General features: G+C 41.6%; 1 protein-coding gene and 1 long non-coding RNA gene across 17 annotated transcripts in view; one reads left to right on the forward strand and one right to left on the reverse strand.

Annotated features, from left to right (window-relative positions):
* LOC140628113 (neuroligin-4, X-linked) overlaps positions 1-27,925 on the forward strand; it is a 330,655-nt gene that overhangs the window by 296,157 nt on the left and 6,573 nt on the right. For 13 of the 16 annotated variants that reach the window (XM_072817068.1, XM_072817069.1, XM_072817070.1 and 10 more), the window contains one exon: positions 7,242-11,001. In XM_072817068.1, the coding sequence (XP_072673169.1) occupies positions 7,242-8,091 (850 nt within the window). In that variant the 3' untranslated portion in view covers positions 8,092-11,001. Of the gene's footprint in view, positions 1-7,241; positions 11,002-15,476; positions 15,598-25,754; positions 25,871-26,016; positions 26,622-27,925 lie in introns of those variants that run through there. The other 3 variants (XR_012026509.1, XR_012026510.1, XR_012026511.1) reach the window with 3 other exon arrangements.
* On the reverse strand, positions 13,540-19,327 carry LOC140628116 (uncharacterized). The gene is made up of 3 exons (XR_012026517.1): positions 19,078-19,327; positions 15,937-16,043; positions 13,540-14,304 (listed from the first exon to the last, which is right to left on the reverse strand). It is a non-coding gene; the product is annotated as an uncharacterized lncRNA (long non-coding RNA).

Raw genomic sequence — 27,925 nt, forward strand, 5'->3', positions numbered from 1 at the left:
ACCTAATATCTAAACACTTCATTGTTACTTACCTTAGTTAAAACCACATACTTTCTTCCCTTAATGTGTTTGGGAATGAAGTTCATATGATTTTCTTAAATGGGAAGCTACTCTCATTCATCACCAGTGTAACTGAACCATTAAAAAACATGGTAAAATCCAAACAAAGCCATTAAATTCTCATTAGCTCCTCTTGCCTTGCCAAAGGCTCTGAGGCTGATGATCTCGTGAGGTTTAAAAAAGAAAGAGAAAAGATAAAGGAAATTAATTAGTGTCACGCAATGGGAAAGAGCTCCTAGCGCCAAATGGACATTTTCACCAAGACCTATCAAAGACTGAGCCAGGATTAAAAATACTGCAACATTTTGGTATTGAGGGCTTTTTCATGCCCTAACTTTGGTTCCTAAGATCTCTGTGCCTCATGTCTGTAGTTCATGCCTCACATATGGGGAGCATAGACACGGAGCTGTAAAGCAGCCTGGGATTCAGCACTGGCCTAAGACATGCATGTGGCCACTCGTGGGAGGTGCTCAGGGTGCTTTTGGCTTTGATGAAGGTGCTAAAGCAGATAGAACACATGGAGAAAGAGTGAACAGAAGAGCTGAGAAGAACAGCTCTCCTCTGAGTGGAGTCTAGAACTTGAGTGAGAGTCAAGCTCTCGCCAAGCGAATGAGAAAGAGACGATGGGGAGCTTTGGATGTCGGTCTAAAGGATCTGGGCTGGATCCAAACAGGAGCTGATTTTTGCTTCTGCAGTGCATGCGGATCACAGCTGAAATAAGACTTGGGGATATTAATGCAGTGAGTTTCCTTCATTCATCTGGAAAGGTCATTGAAATGATAGAAATCATTGTTAGAGGAAGAACTTCCTCCAACGTGAAATGCAGATACCATTTTGCAGTGTCAGTAGGTGAGAACATTTCCATAGCCACGGGTTTAGCAAGAAAACGGAGGCTTGAGTGGATACGCAGTCCACCCATTGAGGTGTTTGTCAATATATGGCAAAGTCTTAAGAGGCGATTGCTAGTTCTTTACTTAAGTCGGGCAGGGATGCAGTAAATCCTGGGTAGGGGAGTATTTCCTTGTCCCCGGGAGACCACTTCAGTGGTGCGGAGGAAGATGAGCCAAAATGGTGCCTATAAGGGAACAGCATAGGATAAACCATGTCTGATGCAACTGTGTGAGGGGCGGTGCTGAACTCTGGACTCAGGCCATGATACACAGACCATGATGGAATACCCAGAGGACCATCAACTGCCCCCTGTAAGCACTAGAGAAGCAGGAGCTGCGTTATAAGAGTATCTCGCCATCCCCCTATCACAGCACGTTGCTACAGAGAGAGGAGTACATGGCATCAGGACATGCATCTCCATTATCATTGGTGTTGCCTCCAATCTTCCGTACCTTTCAGGCAGCACACTGGTGTCCTTATCGCTCATGCAGCAGGCAAGGCAAGTGTACACCCGTGCTTCTTTTGTACTACCCAGAGCTCAACAGCTGTGACCTTATGTCTAGGTTTAAACATATATATTACACGGTAGCCAACTTTGTTGTTGATCACAGAAAAGTAAGGTTGGGAATAGGCATGTAAGAGGGAGGGAGGAGACTTCTTCCTAGCTAGGAGGCTGTTTCCATGATCCAGGCTAGAAGTTGCACCCAAAACAATGCTGGAAAACAAAACAAAACAAAACAAAACAAACAAAACAAAAAAAACAAACAAAAAACCCAAACCAAAACCTAACAAAAAACACAGGGCAGACATGAAGTACTAGTCTACAAATAAAGCTGATGTGGAAAGTTTTGATAAGAGGGAAGTAACATCAAGGAAAAAGTAAAACTTATAAAATAAATTATGGGAAGAATTAACATGTGTCATCGAAAATCTCTTTGGGAATACGAGACCCAACTGGTCCATAGAATCCATGGATCAAACAGTGATTTGGTTTGAGCTCTTCGTGGGAAGAAGTGCCAATAAAGGCCGCACCAAGGAATGCGTGGTCTCAATAGAACACATTGCAACAAGCAGCACTCTGCCCAACCAAATGCTGCATTGTCCATGATGCTTACTTCAATGGTATTAGAGTTGAGAGAATGGAAAGATAGCTCTGGCACGGCAGATGCAGCCAACAGAGATTTCAATGATTTGATCGTTCTCAGGATGTTAGTGTAAGTCTGCATCAGACGCCGTGACTTTGGATTTTGTTGGTATCCTATGGGGAATTGGTACTCAACCTTTGCAAAAAGCAAGAGGCTCTTAGGGCGGTGACTTAGGGAGATCTGTAGCCCATGTCTGGTGTTCAAATGACGTTTATTGCCAGGAAGCATTTTAAGCTGAATGAATGAACATCTCTACCTGGTGTGCAGGTGGGGATGTGTCATTGAACACATTTTCTTGGTGCCTAGGGTAGTCTTCTTAGAGGTCTAACAACAAATAGTCAGCTAGTACCTTATGGTAGGTGTAAGGAGGATCTTATACCACCAAAAGGACCCTCTCAGAAAGTGTACTGATATTTTCTGAAGAACCCACAGTGCCTAACTCTAGCAAATAAAATGGATCACAAGAGCTTAGAAATGCACTTGACTGTCCAATGCCAAAATGATGCCTCAAATAAATTGTGACAGGTGAAAATGTGTGTTTCAGGTGCTGGGGAATGTGGATGCAGATACGCATTGGGGTTTTTACAAGGCAGGGAAGACACATCCGTTTCTTTCTCTCCTTAATCATTATGATCTTTAATTTTACTCATGGAAATTAAAACATGCTGCATGCGGAAGTCAAGTCTAGGAAACAAGACACTGATATTGCACTCAGGGGTCTTGCTGTCTTTGGAGTGTTTGACAAGAAAAATGATGGACTTTCATAAGCTCTGTGAGTTTATCTTGGGTTAAGGCTTCTGACTGTGCATCTCCAAGAACTTTAATAGATAGATTGTATCAGCCTAAAGCTTACTTATCTGGATTTTCAAAATCCTCTGCTCTATTCTTTGAGAACAAAATAAATGTGTTTCTTTACCTTTCAAATGCACACCGAATTTCATCAAAAATAGTCCAATATCCAACATGAACAGAACACTCTCTTTCCTAGATGCCCTCTGCTTAATAAAAGGTCCACACAGCTAATAGAACCAATTCAGTGAAATCAGATCAATGGAAAAATAGCAGGAATCCTTACCACCTTTCCTTGCTTTTAGAACAATAACAATTGATGACAAATATTTCCATGGCAGATTCCAGTTAAACAGGAATTCTTTCACAAATTTATTCCAGAAGACTAGAATAAAAGAAGCATGAGGTGCTATGTTGAAGCCAACATTTTTATGAAACGTAAGATTTTTTAAATAAGAGATAAACAGTTTATTTTCAAATATATTAACGCTTATAAATGAACACATGATTAAGAAAACTCATGGCTCTAGGACCTATAATTTTATGTTTTATTTCCTTGACCCATTAGTAAAATAAAATCACTGCAGTTAGTGTGTATTCAGTTAACAGGTAAAATTTATTTTTTTTTCTTATGTGTTATATATATATATCTATATATCATATATAGAGATACAGGACATTTTATGCAGTGTATATTATGGTATACGATATATTTTCATATGGAATATACTATACAGTGTACTTTTATAGAGTATATATTATATATAATATGCAATATTCCATGTATACTGTGGTATAGAATATATGCTACATGCACTACTATGTGTATGCTGTGGTGTACAACACACTATATATAATATATAATATATTGTGGTATAAGTATAATTTTATTCAATGTATACTATACACAACATACTATATATGCTGGGATGCTGGGATGCTGGGATACTATACACAACATACTATATACTATAGTATACAGTATATACTATACACAGCATATAATACACTGTGGTATAAGGTATACTTTTATACAACGGGTACTATAGACATTATATAATATACTGCATATGCTATGATTGATAACATATATAATATGCAAATACAGTATACCACATATACTGTGGTATAGAGTTTTATACAATGTATATTATAGATGGTATATATTATATATGCTATGATTTATAATGTGTACAATGTATACATATACCAGATATACTGTGGTATACAGTAGAGTTTTATACAACGTATACTGTAGACAGTATGGATTGCGTGTGACATGATGTGTGATGTATGCAATATACATAGTATACCAGATACACTGCGGTACACAGTAGAGTTTTATACAACGTATGCTATAGACCGTATGGATTGCGTGTGCCATGACGTGTGATGTATGCAATATACAGACGTAGTATACCAGATATACTGTGGTATACAGTAGAGTTTTATACAACGTATGCTATAGACCGTATGGATTGCGTGTGCCATGACGTGTGATGTATGCAATATACAGACGTAGTATACCAGATATACTGTGGTTTACAGTAGAGTTTTTTTTTTTTTTTTTTAAAGATTTTTTAATTTATTTATTCATGATAGTCACAGAGAGAGAGAGAGAGAGAGGCAGAGACACAGGCAGAGAGAGAAGCGGGCTCCATGCAGGGAGCCCGATGTGGGATTCGATCCCGGGTCTCCAGGATCGCGCCCTGGGCCAAAGGCAGGCGCCAAACCGCTGCGCCACCCAGGGATCCCTACAGTAGAGTTTTATACAACGTATACTATAGACCGTTTGGATTGCGTGTGCCATGACGTGTGATGTATGCAATATACAGACGTAGTATACCAGATATACTGTGGTTTACAGTAGAGTTTTATACAACGTATGCTATAGACTGTTTGGATTGCGTGTGCCATGACGTGTGATGTGTGCAATATACAGACGTACTATACCAGATATACTGTGGTTTACAGTAGAGCTCTATACAAAGTATACTATGGACAATATATAACAAAGTGCATGTGCTATGATTTATAATATGCAATATACAAATGTAATAAACCATACATACTGTGCGTACAGTAAATCCTACGTACAGAGCACAGTGTACCGTATATAGCGTGGTATACAGTATACCTTCCCATGGCATGCGCTATATACTATATGTGCCATGGGTATTACAGTATATTACTTTATAGTCCTCTCTCCCGAAGCCAGTTTTAGATATTCTACTTTACATATTGGCAGAAGGGGATAATATTTATTAAGCTCTCCCTATTTGCCCTACACTTTGCAGGGGTCATTTAACCTCCATCACTGACTTCTAATCCCAATATTCTCACCCCATCTATAGATGAAGACAGGCCAAGAGAGGCCTAACAGTTTGCCCAAGATTTCACAGCTGTAAAGAGGGAGGGTTGCAGAGCATAATGCAGGGAAATGATTTTGACAGCCTCAGACTGAGGGCAAAAATCCTTCCTTCAGCAAACACTGCACTGGTGGTTACTATATGTTTGCATCGTGCGCATCGCATGGTCATGTATGTGCACTTGGGATCTCGACGTAGAGCTTTCTGCTCCTACAGTCTTCTGGCATGTGAGCTGGTAGGTGGTGGCTTTGGTAACTTTGTACGTGCTGCCAGGAAGTTGTTGCCTGGAAAGTAGAAGTTCCAGCACCCAGGGCAGTACATCTGGGTGTGCAAGTCCCAGTTCGTCTGGCCTGTACATGATGCCTAAATGTTGAGTACCATCCACTAGGTGACATTTCACTGTGCATAAGCTCAAAATTTTCAAAACAAATAAACACGAAGATGGAGTTTGTCTTTACACTTGGCTCTACCAATCCTAAAAACAAATAGGATAAATAATGTGATATTTTGGGAAGTTGTTATATTAAAAAAGTTGGGGGTAAGGATGTTTAAAGTACAATCTTTTGTGGATTATCCTTTAATGGTCATGATTCTCTATCCTACCTGGGCCCACTTACGTGAATAATAAGACAATTCTTGGGTTCAAAGGTGGCCCGGCACACTTAACATCTACAGAAACCCTCAATTTCTGGCACCGAGTGTTACTTCCTCTCAGCACGTTAACTTGATCATATCTGAAAGCGCGATCTTATCAGAATTCTTAGAATTAATGGAGTGATGTTTGATCTTTATGTGGCTCAGTCTTCAAAAGGTTTTCAGGTACAGGAATATTCCTCTTTCAAATAGAGAGCACACATATGATGCATATTACTATTTCCTCACATTTTGCCATTACAAGGCCTATTTTTAATGAATTTTTAACATACATTTTAGTTATTTAAACTGCAATATGTATTCATCACCTCAGAAGCCACACTTGAGGGATGCCTGGGTGGCTCAGTGGTTGGGCTCAGGGTATGATCCCAGTTCTGGGATCGAGTCCCATGTTGGGCTCCCTGTGGGGAGCCTACTTCTCTGTCTGCCTGTGTCTCTGCCTATCTATCTGTGTCTCTCATTAATAAATAAATAAAATCCTTTTTTTTTTAAAGCCACTCTTGAAAAGTAAAGAGCATGCCTGCTTTTTAAATAATTGCTTCTAAATCAGGATTTCTCGACCTCAATACTATTGACATTTGTGACAAGAGACTTCCTTGTGTGGGGGGTGCTCTTGTGCACACTGGACCCTCTACCCACTCACGGCACCACCCTCCATCCATGACAACCACAAATGTCTCCAGACATTGCCTAATGTTTCTGTATGGCCAAAACACCTTCGGTTGGAATTTATGCCTCAAAAGTAGCTAAACTTGGAATACTGAAAAATTTCCGTATAACACCCATTCTTTTTCACTTTTTCATTGTTAAAGATCATTTGATGCATTTAAAGAAAAAAAGTACAGATGCTATGAAAATGCCATAACTTTGCCATAAGGAATTAATTTTAAAATAATGGGAAGAGGGATCCCTGGGTGGCGCAGCGGTTTGGCACCTGCCTTTGGCCCAGGGCGCGATCCTGGAGACCCGGGATCGAATCCCACGTCAGGCTCCCGGTGCTTGGAGCCTGCTTCTCCCTCTGCCTGTGTCTCTGCCTCTCTCTCTCTCTCTCTCTCTGTGACTATTGTAAATAAATAAAAATTTAAAAAAAATAAAAAAATAAAAAAAATAAAAAAAAATAAAATAATGGGAAGAGGGGATATTAAAGACAAAATGGCAGCCATGTTTGGATTGAAGCAGAATGTGTCTGTTGTTACTGGGGTACTTGGTGCTGATCAATAAACATGTGATTAGCTGGTTATAATTCCCTGTTTTATTTGATGGAGAGATTTACTTGCCACATGTCGAAGAGCGTGACCTTCTTTCTCTTTTTTTTTCTTCCTTCTGTCCCCAGTGACCCAAATCAGCCTGTGCCTCAGGATACCAAGTTCATCCACACAAAACCCAATCGCTTTGAGGAAGTGGCCTGGTCCAAGTATAACCCCAAAGACCAGCTCTATCTGCATATCGGCCTGAAGCCCAGAGTGAGGGATCACTACCGAGCCACCAAGGTGGCTTTCTGGCTGGAACTGGTTCCACACCTGCACAACCTGAATGAGATATTCCAGTACGTCTCAACAACCACAAAGGTCCCTCCTCCTGACATGACCTCCTTTCCCTATGGAACCCGGCGGTCTCCCGCCAAGATATGGCCCACCACCAAACGCCCAGCCATCACTCCCGCTAACAACCCCAAACACTCCAAGGACCCTCATAAGACAGGGCCTGAGGACACCACCGTCCTCATCGAAACCAAACGGGATTATTCCACCGAACTGAGTGTCACCATCGCCGTGGGGGCCTCCCTGCTTTTCCTCAACATTTTGGCATTTGCGGCTCTGTACTACAAGAAGGACAAGAGACGCCACGAGACGCACAGGCGCCCCAGCCCCCAGAGAAACACGACCAACGATATTGCTCACATCCAGAACGAGGAGATCATGTCGCTGCAGATGAAGCAGCTGGAGCACGACCATGAGTGTGAATCCCTGCAGGCTCACGACACGCTGAGGCTCACCTGTCCTCCAGACTACACCCTTACGCTGCGCCGGTCTCCGGATGACATCCCGCTCATGACACCAAACACCATCACCATGATTCCAAACACACTGACGGGGATGCAGCCTTTGCACACGTTCAACACTTTCAGCGGAGGACAAAACAGTACAAATCTCCCCCACGGACACTCGACCACTAGGGTATAGCTTTGCGGTTCCCATCCCCTGCCTCTGCTCCTGCCCGCTGGACAGAGGGAGAAAGAGAGAAGTAGCATCTCCACACGAGGAATGTTTGTCATCCCACTGACTTAGGACAAAAAACAAAAAAGCTACAGGGCGGCCATCGTGTCCCTGTGGACCCATCCCATTGGCATTTCCCAGTATTACGAGATCAACTTCTGACCCTATGAAATGTGAAAAGTATACATTGCTGTTACGTCACGGCTTTAACATCTCCATCTCGCCCGCGAATGCTTAGCGTGACTAGGACATCGCCGTCTACAAAGGACCTGGATGTTTCCAATGTAACAACAGAAGCTGACACTTTGGGAACTCAGCCAGGGACGCCTACAAAAAAAAAAAAAAAAAATTTTTTTTTTTTAATTACAATCGAAAAACAAAACAAAAAAAAGTTCTTTATGTGCCATACGACGGATGGCTCTACTGGAGGAAAGAAAGAGTCTGTGTGGGCTTTTACCCAGCATACGGAGCTGTAATCCAGAGAGAAGGAAAAGTAGGATTTTATTATTAAAAGAGCTGACTATGTAGTAACGTACGTATAGTTCCGTGCAAAGAGATGTTTTGCCAGCCTGGACTATATTTAAGAAACTTTGTAAAAAAAAAAAAAAAATGTATATAGCTGTGAGTTTAAACAAACACACACACAGAGGAAAAAAAAAAAAAAACCCGACCAACAACAACAAAAAAAGCTTTTATTGGTGTTTTGAGTTTGAAAGAGCTTTTAGCAAGTTTGTGATTTCCATTGTGGTCTGTATGTATATAAATATATATATACATTAGTCATTCACCTCTGTTTCCTCCCGGACACAGGAGGGTTTTCTTCTTAATTACCCGTGGTAAGCGAAGACATGGGGCTTTTCTAACGCGTTGCGTTTGTAGGAGGATGTGTGGTGTCACACAGCGGACCCAGACTGTCTGTGTGCGGTGGGGCTCCTTCCCCCCTCCCCCTTTGACGGGTTTCACAAGTGCATGCGACAGCATCCTTAGGAGACCGTTGTTTTAGAATAAACTTTTATTTCCCCGGGTCACCCTTCATGAAGTTGCAACACCAGGATGGATCCCCGGCGTGGAGTCTGTTTAAAAGCTCGTGGAATTAGGAACACGCACGCACAGAGCGACTGCAGCGAAAACAAAATACAGACCTCGGTCTGTGGTTGTGGTTCTTTGAATATGTTCAGGGAGAGTTGCTTCCCACCCCAGGGTCCTGCCAAAAAGCGAAGAAAGCTTGCCTTTGGTGGGGCTGTGCCCTGCCGAGTAAATACGGCTCACTGTTCCGCAGCAGCTGCAGAAGGCGAAGGCGGGCGGCCTACCTGCTTAGATTAGCTAATCAGAGGGAAGGACGGCATGCGTCTTTCCTTCTTCTTAATCCAAGCACTAAGTCCCTTATTTATCCGTAAGCAAGATTTTTTTCTTCCCCCTTTATTCTTTATGTCATTTACCGGATGCAACATATGCTTGTCTGAAAGTAACGGCTTTTCGTGGACTTGTGTCTCAGTCACTGAGCAGTGACCGTGGCAGACAGAATAGAAACCCACAGGAAAAGACAGAACGTGATTTAAAAAGTGCTTGAGTTTTCCGGGAAGTTAGCATAGCTCTCGCTGTCGAGGTGAGATACGGAAATCATTCACCCATTCGCAACTGGCGAGCTGGGGACCAGAGATCTGCCCTCCAGCACCTTCCCCTGCTCCCAGTGTCCTTTCGGTTCCCCCAAAGGAAGAGTCTGAGTGCCACAAAGTGGAAGGAAAACGTAGCCCTGCTTGTATTTTGTCTTTCAAGAATTATTGCGACATCACGAAATAGCAGCCAAAGATATTAGAAAATAACCGTCTCTGGGCTTGACCGTGGTTATTTTGGAAACCCAGGCTTGAAAGTCATTGCTAAGGTGAGGATTCTCCACAAAAATAGTCCGACGTCCTTGCCCCCCTCCCCTCCATCCCCCTCAACCCCAGCCCTAAAAGGAGCAGCCTTTGCCTACTGAACCCCTACACGGAACAAAACCGTAGTGATCTACATCAACGTGTCCGACCACTTGCCCTCTCTAGACAAGGACAGTCCTTAGACATGCATAGACGTCTACACAATCAGATTCTGTCGTTCATCTGGGTTTAAATTTGAGAGTGGTTCTCTGTATATACGTATGTGAAATATGCTAATCCCGACTTTGCACATGGTGAAACCACACTCCTCTCCTGCAGCTAGCTACAGGTGTCACGGATACGAGTTTTGTCCCCAAACCATCACTTTCTGAAGCTATCGTCAGGTCATTTCTGCAAGCTATGTATTTGCCCCAGCTGGGCTCCAGCAAATAGGCTCTCTCCATAAAACTACATGGGAAGTGATGCTTGGCATCAGTGTGGGTCCGGTATGTTTGTAATGTGAATTCCAATATTTGTTTAGTATTTCCAATTGTCTTCTGCTAGCAATATGCACACTAATGTGTCAGGCTTGTGACATTTGGATAAGGAAAAAAAAAAAAGAGTTCTTGTTAAGTGAATAACTTTAGCTTTTACAGAGGATATGATCAAAAGAAATTTAATACACCTTAAATATCTTATTTCTACATGGAAAGAAGTTATAGAATCTTCATAGAGTTCTATGAGAATAAAATATACTTGCTATCTATAAAAAAGAGAAAAAAGAGAAAAAAAATGAGGAAAAAATAAGTAAAAAAAAAAACCACAAAAAAAAAAAAACTTTCCTAGGCTTTTATTCTTGACCTTCACAGGCACGCAGGGTTTAATGGTTTCTTGGGTTATTATTTTGCGATTTTGTTTTTGATTTTGCCTTAAGTAATGATAGAAGATATATATGGCTGGACACATATGTATAAACTTTTCAGCAGCATTTTTAATAATAAAATATCACAGTATTTTCTAATGCTTTGTGCAAATAATTACGCGTCCGTTCTTTTGTTGTAGGTGGCCTATTTTATTTACTTTTTTTTTTTTCGCCCTCTGACTGCCCTTTTCATTTGAAAAGCTCAGTGGTACATCAGACACAAATGGACACACTCGACTGGTAATGGATTGGTTTCTTACTGTTCTTCCTGGCTCATGATTTTCGTGCCACCACAGGGGAGGTCCTGCCTGGGAAGCCCTGGATGATGACCATGTTCGCTGAATGTGCCCGAATTGGAACACTTGGACTCATTACTGCTGCCACTGCCCGTTCATTCTTACGGTGCTGGGTTTGGCATTAGCGTTTGACATAATCATGCCCTACAGCTTCCAAAGAGCCTTAGTTGAGTAAATCTTCAAGTGACAGCAAGAAATTCTGAGTAGGTCTCAAGAGGCAGAAAATCACCACCATGCCAGGGAGAGCAAATTTGCCAAGTCCTCACGATGCATCTGGCCATCTCTTATCTTGTTTGTTCGCCGCTCACAAGAGCCCCCAGGGCCAAGCACCTGTATTACCCCTTCTTGAAAGTGGAAGACGTTGAGAGTCAGAAGCTCTTAGACGCTAGACAGCAGAGCATCGGTACCAAGCAAGATAGTGCGCTTGCAAGCCCTAGTTCCACCAGTAAGGAAGACAGCAGGAATTTCTAACCCAAGTGCATCATGAATTAGCCAATTATCACATAAAGAACCCCAGCAAATCCCATGACTGTTTGCTGCATTTGAATTCTGAATATTTTTATATGTTGATTCAGGTCACTGGCCGAGTATGAGGCAAACAGCATGGGATTTAATATGATTAATATTAATATGCATCTTGTATACATTAATAACTTAATGACATTTAATATACTATATTAATTATAATTAATTAATAGAATTAATAATTATAATATGTAATATTATGATAATATAATCATAATTAATATATAATTATAACATAATTATAATAAAATATATGAAAATATTAAATTATTAATGCATATAAGATACACAATATTAATATATGATAATATAGTCTATTATATAATTATATAACAATATAATTAGAAATATATTTACATATATAAAGATATATAAACATATCTATATGATATATAAAAACAGTGATTGTATTATTGATAATTATATAGTTATATAAAGTAAAATATATATTACTTTTATTAAATTTAAAGTACAGGAAATAAATTTATATATTATATATAAATATACTTAATATATACATAAAATATATAAAGATATATTCTATACCACGTTATATAATCTGCAATTTATGATTGATATATAATATATATTATCTGTAATTCATATAATTTATATATGATAATATGTAACATATGCTATAATCTGTGATTTATGTAATTTATATAATTTATGCATGATAGTGTATATAACTATATGTTATAATCTGTAATTTATATACTTTACATATATCACAGATTATAGAATTTTGATTTTTATATATTTACATACATATTTTATATATTGCATATGTGTATATATTACATTTATCATATATGTGAAAATATAATGTTCTCATACATACATATATGCATATATAACATCAATATATATTTAATGGAAATGCCATTTCCATGGATTCAAAATTGAAAAAAATTTTTAAAACCTCTAATATGGAATTCCTGGGTGGCGCAGGGGTTTAGCGCCTGCCTTTGGCCCAGGGCGCGATCCTAGAGACCCGGGATCGAGTCCCACGTCGGGCTCCCGGTGCATGGAGCCTGCTTCTCCCTCTGCCTGTGTCTCTGCCTCTCTCTCTCTCTCACTGTGTGCCTATCATAAATAAATAAAAAATTTAAAAAAAAAAGGGAAAAAAAACCCCTCTAATATGATAGTATTGAATCTTAAGCAAATGTTAGGTAGATGAGGAGTCACTGTCTTTTCCACCATTGCATACATTCTTGACCACCCTGACTTGGAAAATGGCAAACAATGTATGCATTCACTCATTCGACTGAAACACTCACCCATTTATTCACTCAGGGAACCTTTTACCCAGCATCTCCATGGCCCCAGGCCGTGTGCTGGGGGCAGCATTAGAAACGAAAGGAAACACTCTTTCCATCCTAGAACCAGGCATGGAAGTCAGGGAAGTACAGGGACAGAATGTCAGTAGGCTCTGGACATGGTCCCCACCGCGCCAGTAGGAGTGTAGACACACCCCCTTCACCCCATCTGCCGGGACTGGCGAGCATTCTCTAGGAAGCACCACCAAACCACATGTCTGCAAGTATGGGTGGGCGTCCATGTGAACGAAACGGTGGTGGTGAGGGCTCGGGGAGGTCAACTGTACACCTTCCAACTGAGAAGACAGGAAGTTTGGGGAGCCAGAGCTTTATTGTCATGGCTGGAAAACAGAAGGTGTCTTTGGGAAAGGTGTGGGGAACAGCGTCAAGGTCATCATACGCCCCAAATCACAAGGCACACAGGTTGCACACTGTCCTGATTCCAAGCGAGAGGCCGCAAAAGATTGCACAGACGTGGTGTGAACATATTTGTCATATTTAATAGCATCCCCCGAGCAGTGCCATTTCAGGGAACATGCTGGATGCCGGGCTAGGGTGCAGAGTCTGTTTCTGCCGGGCATGTGTGGGCTGGAGTCTTCCCATTGCCAACAACCTCTCAACCTGGTGGAGATCCTGCTGCTTCCCAACTGTTAGGGTGCTCGCTCCAGATGTAGCCACGATGGTCACCAGCACGGGTTCCCCGGGGGGCAGGGCACGCTGTTCCTGGGGAGCTAGAGGAATCCGAGAAGTGCAATACGACCACCCTCTCGGGGCCAGGAGTGAGAGCCTGCCTACAGCTGTACGCTCCAGCACTGAGCAAGCACCGCCGCCAGCCAGGCCGGGGCCCTTCCGTCGTCCAACCTGAGTTTGGTCCTTTGCGGCAAATGCAGGGCATGCGTGCGAGAAGAGTGAGCCATCTGGGTGAGTGAGGAGCTCGCACGGCCTACACAAGCACGTGGCCTTACCTTGAGCGGCTTCAGGGCAGCTGCAGGGAGCAAGAAGGTGTTCTGGGTTGGTTGCTTTTGGGATAATTTCAGGTTGATAAGTTTTAGGCGGGAAGTGAGAGGAACGGAGCCGGTCGACGCTTGGCATCAGCCAAGAAAGTGGAATAAATGCAGATCTTGGGTCACTTTTAGGGGGGGCCCACCATGAGTGAGCCATTCATCAGACTAGTTTGAAGCAGTCAGATGGCAGGGCTCTTTTTTCCTTCTCAGAACTTCCTAATAATGCTCTCATCCATCATGTCCCCTCTTCTGGGCCATCTGATTAGAAAAAAAATAAAAAAAATAAAAAAATCATAGATCTAGTCTCTCCTAAAGAAGCCAAAGCAATGATTTCTCCATAGACTGTCATGATTGTATTTTAAGAAATGGATACAGGGACCAAGAAATGGATATAGGGATATAGACCTCTAGGGAGAGGTCTGTTATGACTCTACCGTTCTATAAAGTGACCATCCGCATACTTGGAAAACCTACAAATAGTTGTGTTTTCTCAACGCAAGGGCTTTCGGGAACATGGGGAGCCCGCCTGTTCTTAGACGTTTGGCCAAAGTGCAGAAGCAGCGGCTGGAAGAGGTGGAATGTAGCAAGGCAAAGTCTTCCTACTGTCGTCTGAGGTCGGTGGCTCCTAATACGAGTGGCTTGGAGCTTCTGGGGGGTGGGGAAAAATGAGTGGGGGCTCCAGTGGGCAGAAGCTCTGAAAAGAAAAATCTTCTAAGCCTTTCCTTCTAAGCTGGGAGCCCAGTGCCTCCGTTGATGTAGGAAGGAGATGGGGACAACCATACACACCCCTGAAGATTTCTCTTAAAAAAATGGGAAATTAGGGGCGTCTGGGTGGCTCAGTGGGTGAAGCATCTGCCTTGGGCTCAGGTCATGATTACAGGGTCCTGGGATTGAGCTCCGCCTTGGGCTCCCTGCTCATCGGGGAGCCTGCTTCTCCCTCTCCTCCTTGCTCGTGCTCTGTCTCTTGCTCTCTCAAATAAATAAAAAATAAAATCTTAAAAAAAAAGTGGGAAATCAGATGATACCTAATAAATAAATAAAAAATAAAATCTTAAAAAAGTGGGAAATCAGATGATACCTAATTGCAAATATGGGAAGCATTATAAAGCTTCAGCGGTAAGATCTGTTTTGCTCTCGGGTGCTTCTCTATTCTCTAATGTACCCGGTTAGTAGAGAAATATGTGTCTCCTGTAGGGATTTTGGAAGATATAAAAGAAGAAAACACATTCCCATCACCTCTCTCTCTCTTTCTGCCCTGAGGATAGGTTTAAATTTTAGAATTCTTTTCCCATGGACACGGCCCTGCATATGCACCCTGCCCCCACTTACACACACACATTCAGATGTGTATACAATTTTGTAGAGTGTTGCTTTATTGAAAAAAAAAAAAACGTAATTTATCAGTTTCACCCACTGTCTTACAATTTTAGGTTCCTTTCGTGCCATTAATCATTGGGATCTCATTTTGCTGAGCTAATATTTTTAGACACCTGCCGTGGCTGCATCTCCCCCGAATGGATGACTACAGAACACGAAACGCGGCCTATGAAGGTAAGAGAACATGAAGGAGCCGGAGTGACACAGGGAAACGGTGTAAGTGATTTATAACCTCAGAAGGAGGAAACGCGACCTGCCGTAGGTGTTTCCCAAATGCGTTGCAAACACCCGTTTTTGGAAGAAGCCACGTTTGAAGGCCCAGGAAGGACAGAGAAGCCCGTTCAAAGCCAGGTGTGCTGGTGACCTACAGGGTGTGGCTTCAGCACGTGCCTCGTGAAATAGGAGTTATTATCATAACACCATGAGCCCCAGTGGACTGAGGTGTCCCCTTGGCAGTGCACGGGGAACCCCCACTTTCCACATACGTGCAGCATCCAAGAACAGCTCCATTACCTCCTGTGAGTGCAGACATCAACCCCATGTGCCCGTTTTGGGAGCTCCTTCCCTGGAAGAGCATTCCAGACTGTGACAGAGGCCCAATCCCAGGAGCCGGCATAGTCCTGCAAAAAGAAAAAAAGAAAAAGAAATTAGCAGGACATCTGGTTACCATTGGTGCCCATCAGCCACACTTTTTATCACAGACCTAAATACAACGCAACAAAGCCCATGTTTTAATCTTGTTCTTCCAAATCCCTTTCGAACCGCAGATACATGTATGTGACCCGCTAGCAGAAATAAGGCACAGACTGATATTTTAAGACGTGCCTCTCTGTTAGTTTAGATATTGTGTGACGTGGAGAGCTGAAGCATTGCATTTTCAATTGGTTATGGGGGGTGACCAGGGGAAATAGCAATTGACGTCCTGTCTGCAAAACTCTTTGCCAAAGTATCTGAGTGTTGGGTGATCTGTGTGCGCTAGAAACACGGTAATGTTCCTTTTATAAAAAAAAAAAAAAAAAAGAAAAAGAAAAAAACAGTAGTCTAAGAAATGATGTGCGACTTCAAAATTATGCTACCCTGGTTGGTGTTGAGGGCACATTAGAGGAACGATGGCCTTCCCTTGTTAGCCATGAAAATTAAATTCTGCATTTGCCTTTGTCGTCATGGGAACTTTGAAGGCGAGATTTCGCGGGGGAGTGGGGGGGATGGATAGTAGAGTAGAAATTGTAGGCACCTTGGAGCCAAGAGTCCCAGAATATGGATTCCCGTCCCATCAACAAACCATAAAGCGCATCATGTTTAATTCTCTCACTTCCCGTGATGTGCTCTGTTGCCCGCTACCACTGAGAGAGATGCTGGAATGATATCATGCAGTATGTCTATCAATAAGCATCAGAAGCCTGACGTTCATTATATGAGCCCAGGATAGAATCAATATAAGCAAATATCACAGCGATCGCTTCAACCGACACACCAGGTATGGTTTGGGCACATGCTCAGCAACATGAAATCAAAGGCAACACAACACAGATTTGGGGGAAAAAAACAAAGAGCCTGGGGAGAAGGACGGATGAAGCAGAGAGAGCGAAGGCTCTGAAAAGGGCACATTTCTAATTAAACTTTCCTGTTCTGAGCGCAGGAATTCTTGTCTCCACGTCCCTTTTCCTTGGGATAACCTCCAAAACCAAAGACAAACATTGTTGTAAACACAACAGTTGTTTACGGCCCACCCACCTTTTTTTGGCGTTTCTACATCCCACGATCCCGCCTTCCCCTAGGCTTTATCTCAGCTGCAGGGTGGCTGAAGCTCTTTATTAAGATTATCATCATGAGCTCGGATGAAGGTTGTAAGCGAGGAAATTAGAAATAAGTGGATATCGGGGGTCCTTTGCGCCTCTGATTCGCTCAACACCCCTTCTTTTTGACCTCTCATGGGGACTCTTTCTTGCTAAATATTCTGTTTCCACCAAAGCCAAGCGTACGTCTCTATTCTGGGTGCTTCACGTGCTCCGTCTTCACCCCCAAACACATCCCATCTTTATTTCCTTTTGAACAATAATAGCAAAATCGCCTCAGAAGCAAGCTTCATGTGAGGCATTCTCGTAGATTTTTCAGGAACCCTATTGTGTTTTAACCTACATTTTTGAAGATTCCCCTATAAGACCCAGGGTGCATCAAAATGACAGGGAAGCACGGTAGCTTCTGCCCCTTGTTCTGGGCTATAACAAGTCCAACTGGGACCGGCAAGGCGTCTTCCAACTGGAGGGATCAGATTGGAGGGGGCTGTTGATTTATTGGAATGGACATTTGTCAACAACACTCTCTAACGTAGTGTGCCAAAGAGAAACCGTAATGTAGTTTCTGGTCAGGACAAGCACCTCTGAGATTTTAATGGGGGAAAAAGAAATCATGTGTTTGTTCCAGTCTGCTGCAAAGAAAATATGGTATCGAGCATCAGTTGACGGAATCATATGAAATAATACGTCCTTCTGCAAAACTATGGCTTTGCAGAATGTACCTTTTTATTATGCATGTTTTCGGTTGAAAATCAGCGGCTAGCCTGTCCGCTGCTGCAGAAGGGAGAGACAGTATGATCCTTAATGTGCCAATCAGGGGGGAAAAAAAGAAAAAAAAATGTAGCTTCTCATTGACCCCTTACTGACAGTCGAGCTCTACATGAAAAATCCAAAGACGGGGAGCATATTTGCTGTGTTTCTTGGTTGCAATGGATGATGATACTAACTCATGGTCTCACTGGTCTTTTTAAAGATATTTTAAAGATTAACGACAATGTTAAGACCCCGAACATTTTTTTTGCAGAATTGTAAATAAAGGCAACACCGGAGGATAGTTTTTTATCAATGCATGGTCACAAGAGATACATCAATAAGTGAAATAAAAGCCCTTTTCCTTTTTCAACAATGAAAATAAATCTACACTCAACCTGCCAGGGCAAAGACTTATATTTCTGTTAATTAACCTGCAAAGCATGAGTTTCAATATGAGTGAAACACCCAGGAGCCGTGGGCCAGAAGCAAGTGACCTAGAGTTTTCTCATGCTCTGGCTGAATGAAGGTCAAGTGACTTCAGACAAGCCACTTAATTTCCATGCATTTATCTGCTAACAAGGATAGTGTTAGACCTGCCTGCTCCCCCGGTCCACTTAAAGATAAAACAAAATTGCAGATTTGAGCATTTATTATAGACTCCTATAAATCTCAAAGGCTCCTGGATAATGTGATTCTTTCTCAAGTTTGTTCCTAGACCATATTTGAAGAAAGTGGCCACTCTGTCTTGCTGGCTTCTAGCAACTCTGCCTGTCAACCTGGCCTTGTGTGGTTTTCATTTTCCTCTCCTCACTTGGCTTCTTCGTAGCTAGCACACCACTGGGTCCTGGGCGGGTACACGAGAAACAGAAGACTGTGCTTGCTTATCTCACCTGGGGGAAGACACCATGTGAGGGACCTGAGGATACCCCATAGGGGACAAGAGAACATGAGAAGGTTTAGGAAACCATGCTGAACTGTATATAGGGGAGGAGCTAAAGCAAAGAGAAAGCTGCAGTTAGCAGGTGGAGGTGTCTCAGACATGATGGGTCTGATGTTAAAAGAAGCAGGAGATGGGGCCCTGGGTGGCTCCCAGGTGGTTGCGTACCTGCCTTCGGCTCAGGGCATGATCCTGAGATTGAGTCCCGCGTTGGGCTCCCTGCATGGAGCCTGCTTCTCCCTCTGCCTGTGTCTCTGCCTCTCTCTCTGTGTCTCTCATGAATAAATAAATTAAATATTCAAAAACAAAACAAACAAACAAAAAGAGCAGGAAATGGTGGTGGTGAAGAGGAGCTGCTAGAATGGCATACACATGATGACCACACACATACGCTCACACAGATGCCTTCTTGGGATGTTGGAATCCTAGTAACGTCCTTTGGAAGATAAAAAGAATGGATAACATTGAAAAATGTATGATGTTGGCAATTCCCCAAGATTTTTGTGGAGCACAGTTATTGGAAATTTTCCTAAAAATTTTTGATCAGTAGCAAGTCTTAATATATATTCATGTCCAGTGGTGAGTGTATGTGTTTGTGTGTATATATACACATGCACATCCTAGTATTATACTGGCTGTTAAATATAGATCATAGACAATTTTATTATTATATATAATTTATTTATGTTACATATATAAGTATAGATAATTTTATTATCCATATATAGTATTTAAATATTTATATTTAATTACATATATAAGTTTATTATTGCTATATATATTGTGTTTATATATTTATATCTACATAACTATATATTTATATGTATATAATTACATATATAAAATTTTATTATGGCTAAATATATTGGGCTTTTTTAAAGATTTCATTTATTTATTCATGAGAGACAGAAAGAGGCAGAGACACAGGCAGAGGGAGAAGCAGGCTCCATGCAGGGAGCCCGATGTGGGACTTGATCCCAGGACCCTGGGGTCACGCCCTGATCCAAAGGCAGATGCTTAACCACTGAGCCACCCAGGTGCCCTCATGGCTAAATATATTGTATATATACAGAGTACAAAATAGGAGACAGATTGCCACGGTTTAAGTCCTGACTCTTCTGCTTATTGACTTTCTTGGCCTTGGGGCAAATATTTAATTTAATTAATATTTATTAATTTCTTAGAACCTCAATTTCTACATCTGTAAAATGGGAATAATAATTTTACCCTCCATATGGAATTGTTGAAGATGAAATGAGTTAATATATGTCAAGAACCAGAAGCTAGCACAGAGTAAGAACTATACAAATGTTTTTTTAAAAAATAAAATAAATACATTTATGGTTGCATACAAATAATGAAGTATATAGTATATATACACCATAACACATGACATACATCATATTATAATGATCCTGGGATCGAGTAGCATGTCGGGCTCCCTGCGTGGAGCCTGCTTCTCCCTCTGCCTGTGTCTCTGCCTCTCTCTCTCTCTGTCTCTCATGAATAAATAAATAAAATCTTTAAAAATAAAACAAAAAAAGAAGTATATATGATATAGTCAATATTGAATACACATAGTATATATGATATATACAATATCACATACATATAGCATATACTGTATATACAATTTTATACATTGTACCATATACACTATACACGACATACACCTGCACATGTACACCATCTACTTATATACACTTGTAACTAATTGTAACGGGAAGAGAAAAGGCCTGTAGGGCATAGAAACTTTTCTTTTGAAATGTAACAATTGTATATATATTTTTCTGATTTACTCCTGCAAATGTTACACATAGTATTTGAGGATAAATTTTTACTTTTCATAAACTACTTGAATGACCTTAGGACAAGCACAAGCTTTGTCCTTAATTTCAAAGTGATGTCAACCTACGCAGGTAAGATTAAAGAAGCTCCTTGGGACGCGTGGTTAGTGTGTTAATATTAGCACCGGGTTAGAGAACAATGGATCATGGCGTTATGCCTCCATCGTAGACAGAACAAATGTTGGGTTAGAGACGAGTGCATATCCAGTGTGGCAATTGTCTCATTTTCATGTTGTTGTGCCAGAAACATAAAAGCCATTACATGCAAATGTAAAATGGTTATAGTATCGAGGTCAACTTTCCCCGGTGCAGTTGGATGTACATCTCTATCAGCTTTTGGAGGACAACCAAAGGCCAGCTCTGCTTCTTGCTTTAGAAAATAGTTTTACTGTCTAAGGACGTCCACACAAACACACGGACTATATTATGTATGGTTAAGAAGACGTGTGTGTTTGCAGCATCTGCAAAACATAACACTGCGTATTTGTCACATTTCTTTTTATGTAATACATATAAATAAATGTATATTATAATTTATAATTATATAATTTATTATATATTATATGATTTATAATATATAATTATATAATTTATAATATACACGTGTGAATTTTACCCTACGTTCCCATAGACACAGATGTGTCTGTGTATATACATGTTATGTGGTGACAAATCCCTGCTATGACGTTGATCAGAGTGCTTTGAAAGAGGCGTCATTAGAAGAAAATCGGACGATAACCCCAAGCTCTGTTCACGTCTTCTCCCACCGAGAGACCGAAATTCATGAGAGGTGAGAGACCTCGCTGTCATGTCACACTGGTTTCCATTTCCAGCCCCTGTGCTTACCTTGGACACATCACCGAGAGATTTTTTCCTTTCTTCCTCATGTGATTTTTAGGGTCATCACAGCCATATAAATGATGCAAATCCTATCGATATATTTAGGTGTTCCTATTTTTCTGCACCTGTCTACTCCCCATGATAGAGCAAAATATTTTTCCCAAGGGGAGGGAGACAAATGCAGTGTGTGCTGCGAACCCACGTGCGTGGCCCAGCAGGTGGTGCTATCCGCTCTGTGTCAAGAGACCGGGATGGCTGGTGGCGTGGCCTAGAGACCAGGCTGACAACCTGCAGACGCAGCCAGGTGAGGGACGAGGCTTCCCATCAGTCCTGGGCAGAGCTGCCGTAGGGCACCGGGCACCATCCTGCTCACCCAGCCCCGCCGCGAGATGGTGGAGCTGGAGCTAAAGATGAAGAGTCCCTGGTGTTCACAGAATCCAAAAAAAAAAAAAAAAAAAAAAAAATCTCCAAAATATTACCCTGGGAATTTGCAGCATCTCAAACTGGAGACATTTCCACTCCTTTCAGACAAGTGGGGAATTATGATATTCGATACTGGTAACATCGGTTTTAGGAAAATGTAATTATTTCCAAAAAATGATGACAAGAGGAATATGCACACGAATTTATCATTCTCAACATGAAGCGAAGTATAGGATGTGAGGCCCTCGATTGGGACAAAAGAGTTTTGCATCGTATGTAACGTCATGATCCGTAAAAGCTCCAGTGCCAAGTTTCTATGACATTTTTCCACTGGAAATTTCACTCGAAATTCTATTTTACCATGAAATACATTTCATGGCACCGCTAAAGTGATTCCGTACTGTGTTCGAATATATTCACACTGCTGATCCTTTATGACACGTTCTTATTTTTACAGCTCAGGAGACTTAACGTCCTGAAGTGCTAAATGGTTTGTCCCGAAAGCCCGTTCTTAAAATTGGTCTATTCAGGGCATATTTATTCAGTGATTTTTATGTGCCTGATTTCCTGCTCGCTTCTGAGACGTGCCCCGTTTCCAAGAGAGGAGCTGACGTCTTAGCTCAGAAAGTCAACAACGGGAATAAGGGGGAAGAACGGCACTTCTGGAAGGGACGGGATGGGGTGACAAAATAAAGCAGGTGCAGGGGGTGCACGCTCGGATGAGAACTGCCCAGGAGCAGGTGATGGTCCGCTTGGGGCCCGAATCTTGAAGCATGGGAAGAAGTCAAGGAGGAGGCGGGTGTCTACAGAAGAGGAGGTGAGGACCTTTCTAAGAGCGGAAGGAAGTCCTGAGTGAAGGGCATGGGCACAGAGAGTGGAAGTTGAAAGGTGACATCATACGTGTGCACAGCATCATACGTCTATGACCTTGGCGTCCTGGGGACAGATGGAGAGATTCCCGTAAACCGGCTGAGAAGCTACTGGTTTCAGCAGAATAGCGATTGGGCCATGCGACTGCACAGCTCAGCGGGGCTCTCCAGGTGTCCGGAGCTCCCTGGGGGCCGGGGAGGCTTGTCAGGGTGGACACCCATGTGTCAAACATGAGTTTGGACACGTTCTCTCCTCCTCGGTTGTGGGAATGGGACAGGATGGGCGGTAATTCTTACCTGCTTAACAGAATTGACCACCGAAGGCGTCCAGTCTTGAGCTTCTCTTCCTTGGGAGTTTTTTTTCACTCCTGATTCGTTCTGTACCATGTGTTGGTCTGCGGAGATTTTCTGTTTCTTCATGATGCAAGCTTGGTAGGTTTGTGTGCTTCTAGGAGCTTCCTAACTCCTCTTCGTAGATGTTCTGATGCTTTGGAAGACCATCGTTCACAGTAGGATACTATGATATGGTTGGTTTCAGCGGCATCTTTTTAAAATATCTCCATTTTTATTTCTCTTATTCTTTTTTAAAAAAACAACTCAGTCTCATTGATCTTTTTCTATTTTTTTTCCTGTTCTCCATGTCATTTGTGTCTGCTCTAACCTCTATTACTCCTTCCTTCTGCAGACGTTGGCCTTTGTTGGTTCTTCTTTTCCTAGTTGCTTGAAGTGTAAAGCTAATTTGTCTCTGGAAGACCTTTCTTTTTTAATGGAGGCCCTTCACTCTATAAATATGTCCCTTCAGGTACTGGTTTTTCTGCATCTTATAAGCGCTACGTGTCATTTTTATTTTCTGGTATCTCAGGACAGTTTCTAAATTCCCTCCTAATTTCTTCTTTGACCCATTGGTTGTTTGGATGGGGTAGACGGGTGATGGGCATCAAGGAGAGCACTTGTTGGGATGAGCACTGGGTGTCATATTTAAGTGATGAATCCCTAAATTCTACTCTGAAGCCAATACTACACTATAGGTCAACTAACTAGAATTTAAATAAAAACGTGAAACGAAAAAATAAGTAAGTAAACATGGTGCTGTTTAATTTCTACCACTTTGTGAAATGCTGCCTATTATTTTTTAAAATAACGACTTGACTGACGTAAAATCCACAAAGCATTAAAATTCACTCTTTAGACGTACCACTTAGCATATGGTAGTGTGTTCACAGCATTGTGCAACCGTCATTACTATTCACTGGGGTAATGGTTTTGTCACCCCTAAGACAACTCCGTACCATTAGCAGTCATCTCGATCCCTCTGTGCCCCCAGTCCCTGGAAATCACTAATCTACTTGCTGTCTCTACATATTTGCTTATTTTAGACATTACGTATGAATGGAATCATCCGATAGGTGGTCTTCTGTGCCTGACTTCTTATCGTAACATGATCAAGGTCCATCCATATTTTAGCATGTCTCACGACTCACTTCCTTTTCGTTACTGAATAATATCCCATTATAGAGCTCTATCACATTTGGTTCACGCATTCATCCGTTGATGGACATTGAGGGCTTCTTTTTTTAAAGATTTATTTATTCATTCATGAGAGACAGAGAGAGAGAGGCAGAGACACAGGCAGAGGGAGAAGCAGGCTCCATGCAGGGAGCCCGACGTGGGACTCGATCCTGGGCTCTGGGATCACGCTCTGAGCCGAAGGCAGACGCCCAACCACTGAGCCACCCAGGCGTCCCGAGGGCTTCTTTTTTCTTTATAATTATTATGGATAGTGCTTCTGTGAACATCTGTGTGCTACTTTTTGAGTGGCCGTATGTTTTCATTTCTCCTACGTATATAACACTGGGTCATGGGCAACTCCATGTTTAATATTTTGAGGGATGGCCAAATTGTTTCCCAAAGCACCGGCCCTATTTTAGATGTTTTAGGAATCTACATTTACATTTTAGGAATCTACCAGGAGAGTATCAGAGTTCTGACTTCTCCGTAACCTCTTGAGTACTTAACTTTATTTCTTTTCAATTCTAGACATCTTGGCTGCGCTGTGGAATCTCATTGAGGCTTGCATTTGCATTTCCCTAATGACTAATGATGTCGATGTCGAGCATCTTTTTTATGTGCTTAATAGCCATTTACACCCCCTTTTTGGCAAAAAAAAAGAACTCCTGTTCAGATCCTTTGTTCATTTTTTTTTTGTTCATTTTTTTTTAATTGGGTCACTTGTCTTTTTATTGCTACATTTTAAGTTTTGTTTTGTTTTGTTTTGTTTTTTTTGAGGGAAACTAAGTGAGTTAAGTAGACCTGAGTACGGTTAAGTAAATACAAACCGCTGAAAACTACACCTGTGTGTCCCTCTCCAATCCCAACAACTATATTCATACCCAAATCAAAAGTTCTTTTCTTTCCAAGATGTACACCAGCAGGACTTTCAGATCACGGATGCGCTGAGAAAGCAGAGTTATTAATATATGTCCCGTTTTTGGTGCATCTTTATTTTAGAGAGAAGCCGACAGTGTAAAATGTGGTTCCACCACAGAGTAAGGCATGCCTATGGGAAAGTAATGTGTCATAAATACTTTTATCTTATTGTAATGGCCATGGGCAGGTTCTTTCCACTCAGTACCTCTTTTGGAGCAGTATTTTTGATCACACTGTTTGCTACCAGGTGGTAGCATAAAATGAACCAGCGTCCCTGCTCAGACATAGATGTCTGGCATTACCTTATTAAGAAGTCACCCTTTCCTGAGAAACTGCCTGCCCTTACTGGTGCTCTTTTAAGTTGAAAACGCACTAGACAAAGTATTCTTATATGAATTAATGTCTCCAATTATTTTCCAACCTCTTATCGTCTTTGTAGGCCATGGGTTGAAACGAAGTACGGAAGAGCGGTCAGATAAGACTTCACCATGTTCAGCAATTTCTCTTGGACCAACGCTTTGTAATGTGAACGAAGTCTCCTTTCAGCTTTATCTGGTGTGTGTTCTGAAACCTAAAACTCTGTGAGAGAAAAATGATGTATCACTCAACATCTCTTGGTATTGATGAGTAGCAGCAATAGCATGTGTTTGTGTGTTTCTCTCTTTTTTAAAAAATATTGTATTTATTTATTTATTTGACAGGGAGAGCACAAGCAGAGGGAGCAGCAGACACAGGGAGAAGGAGAAGCAGGCTCCCTCGAAGCCCAAGGTGGGACTCGATCCCAGGACCCTGGGATCATGACCCAAGCCGAAGGCAGATGCTTAACCGATTGAACTACTCAGGCACCACCCCCCTTTTTCTTTTTTTAATTGATGTAGACTCGTAGTTAAAAGGGTGATTTCTGTTTCTGCCATATGAAGATACCGAGAACTTTTTTATCCCAAATTTTTAAATGAAATCCAACTTACGTCATTTCTGCTGAAATTTAAGACCAACTTTCCTCATTCTGACTTTTGCAGTAGAAATGGAAAGAAACTGCCCACTTCCACCTCCTTAGCATCTCCTCTTATCCTCCTGCTAAATGCCAGTGATGACATTTGTGGCCTCCACGGATAGATCTCACTGAAATATAAATGCCAACAGAGTCCCCTTTGCTATTTAATGGGCTCAAGTGAGTTAAGCCTATTCATGGTAATTCAGTTCTGTAGGATTCTCATGTAGTTCGTTGCTTTGAGCTTGTTATTTCCATAATGAACAAGAGATTTAGAACATCAAAGGAAGAAAGGAAGATATGTAATGTTTTATTGAGTGTTATCACCTACTGAAGTAAGTTTGATTAAAGGAGCAAAAACACTATTTGCAAAAGTTTGATCCAGAATTTATTCATAGCCTCGTGAATGAATGGCTCTGCTTGTTGATTGGAAAGACTTAATTAACAATAATTTTTTTTCAGATGAAGATCGTGAATTATTGATCTGCCCTCTATAGCAAGTCTTTCCTAGCACTAGCAACAGTTAGGCCGTTTCAGCTCCTTCTAGCTCCTCCCTAGAGGCAACCTGTCTTCTGCATATAGTCGTATGGACACCATTGTTTTGTTCCCGCATCAAAACTATCCCCATTCATTCCTTAACTTTTGGCAACTGCACTGGACCTAAAGATTCAAGGGAATGGCACAAAAATAAGATAAAATAAAAATCCTATGTGACTACCAGAATTCAACAGGGCAAACAAGATTCCTTAAAACTCAGGGGTTGGCTTCTGCCAATAATGTGGATAATGTGCCAAGTAAGAGAAATGATGAAAGCTTGACTGGATAAAGAGCCACTGCCAAGCTCAATCAAGCCATTGGCAGAATTAAGTTCTTCCTGGGTTGTTGGATTTAGGGTCTTACTTGGTGTTGTAATCTGCTCAGGCCGTCATAACAAGATACCATAGGCTAAGTGGCTCAAGTAATAGACATTTATTTCTTACAGTTCTGGAGACTGAGAAGTCCAAGATCAAGGTATCAAAAAGGTAGGGTTTTACTCTTAGTTCTTTTCTCTGGACACCATCTCCCCATGTGTTCACGTGACCTCTTTGTCCACATGCAGAGAGAAAAAGAGAAAGTGAGAGAGCTCTGAATCTCTTCTTATGATAAGGACACTGGACCCTCATGGTGGCCCCCAACCTCATCTACACCTAATTATTTCCCAAAGATCCCACTTTAAGTACCATTGCATTGGGACTTGTGGGGGATACAAACATTCAGTTCATAGCAGTTTGTCAGAGCCCCGATATCTTATCCATGTGACCATCTCAAAAGTCGCTACTTATTTTATCAAAGCCTATAAATTGAAGGTTAAAAAGAGGGTTAGCAAGACAGAAATCCAAGTCTTTTATGAACCAATCATGAAAGTGACACCGTAGCACTTCTTTCCTGTTCCTTTGGATCACTGGGACCGCCAGCACTCAATGAGACAGAATTCTGCAAAGATGTGAATACCAGGATTTGAGGATCATTGGAGTTTATGTAACAATGAACTTTCTACAGCTTCTCCCTGACTACCCAGCTTGATACTATCTGGGTAAGTTTCAGACGTGAACAGAGATGGATGCCTCTAGTCTGCCTCT

Source organism: Canis lupus, chromosome X (assembly GCF_048164855.1).
Source record: "Canis lupus baileyi chromosome X, mCanLup2.hap1, whole genome shotgun sequence".
In the NCBI taxonomy this organism is placed as follows: Eukaryota; Metazoa; Chordata; class Mammalia; order Carnivora; family Canidae; genus Canis; species Canis lupus.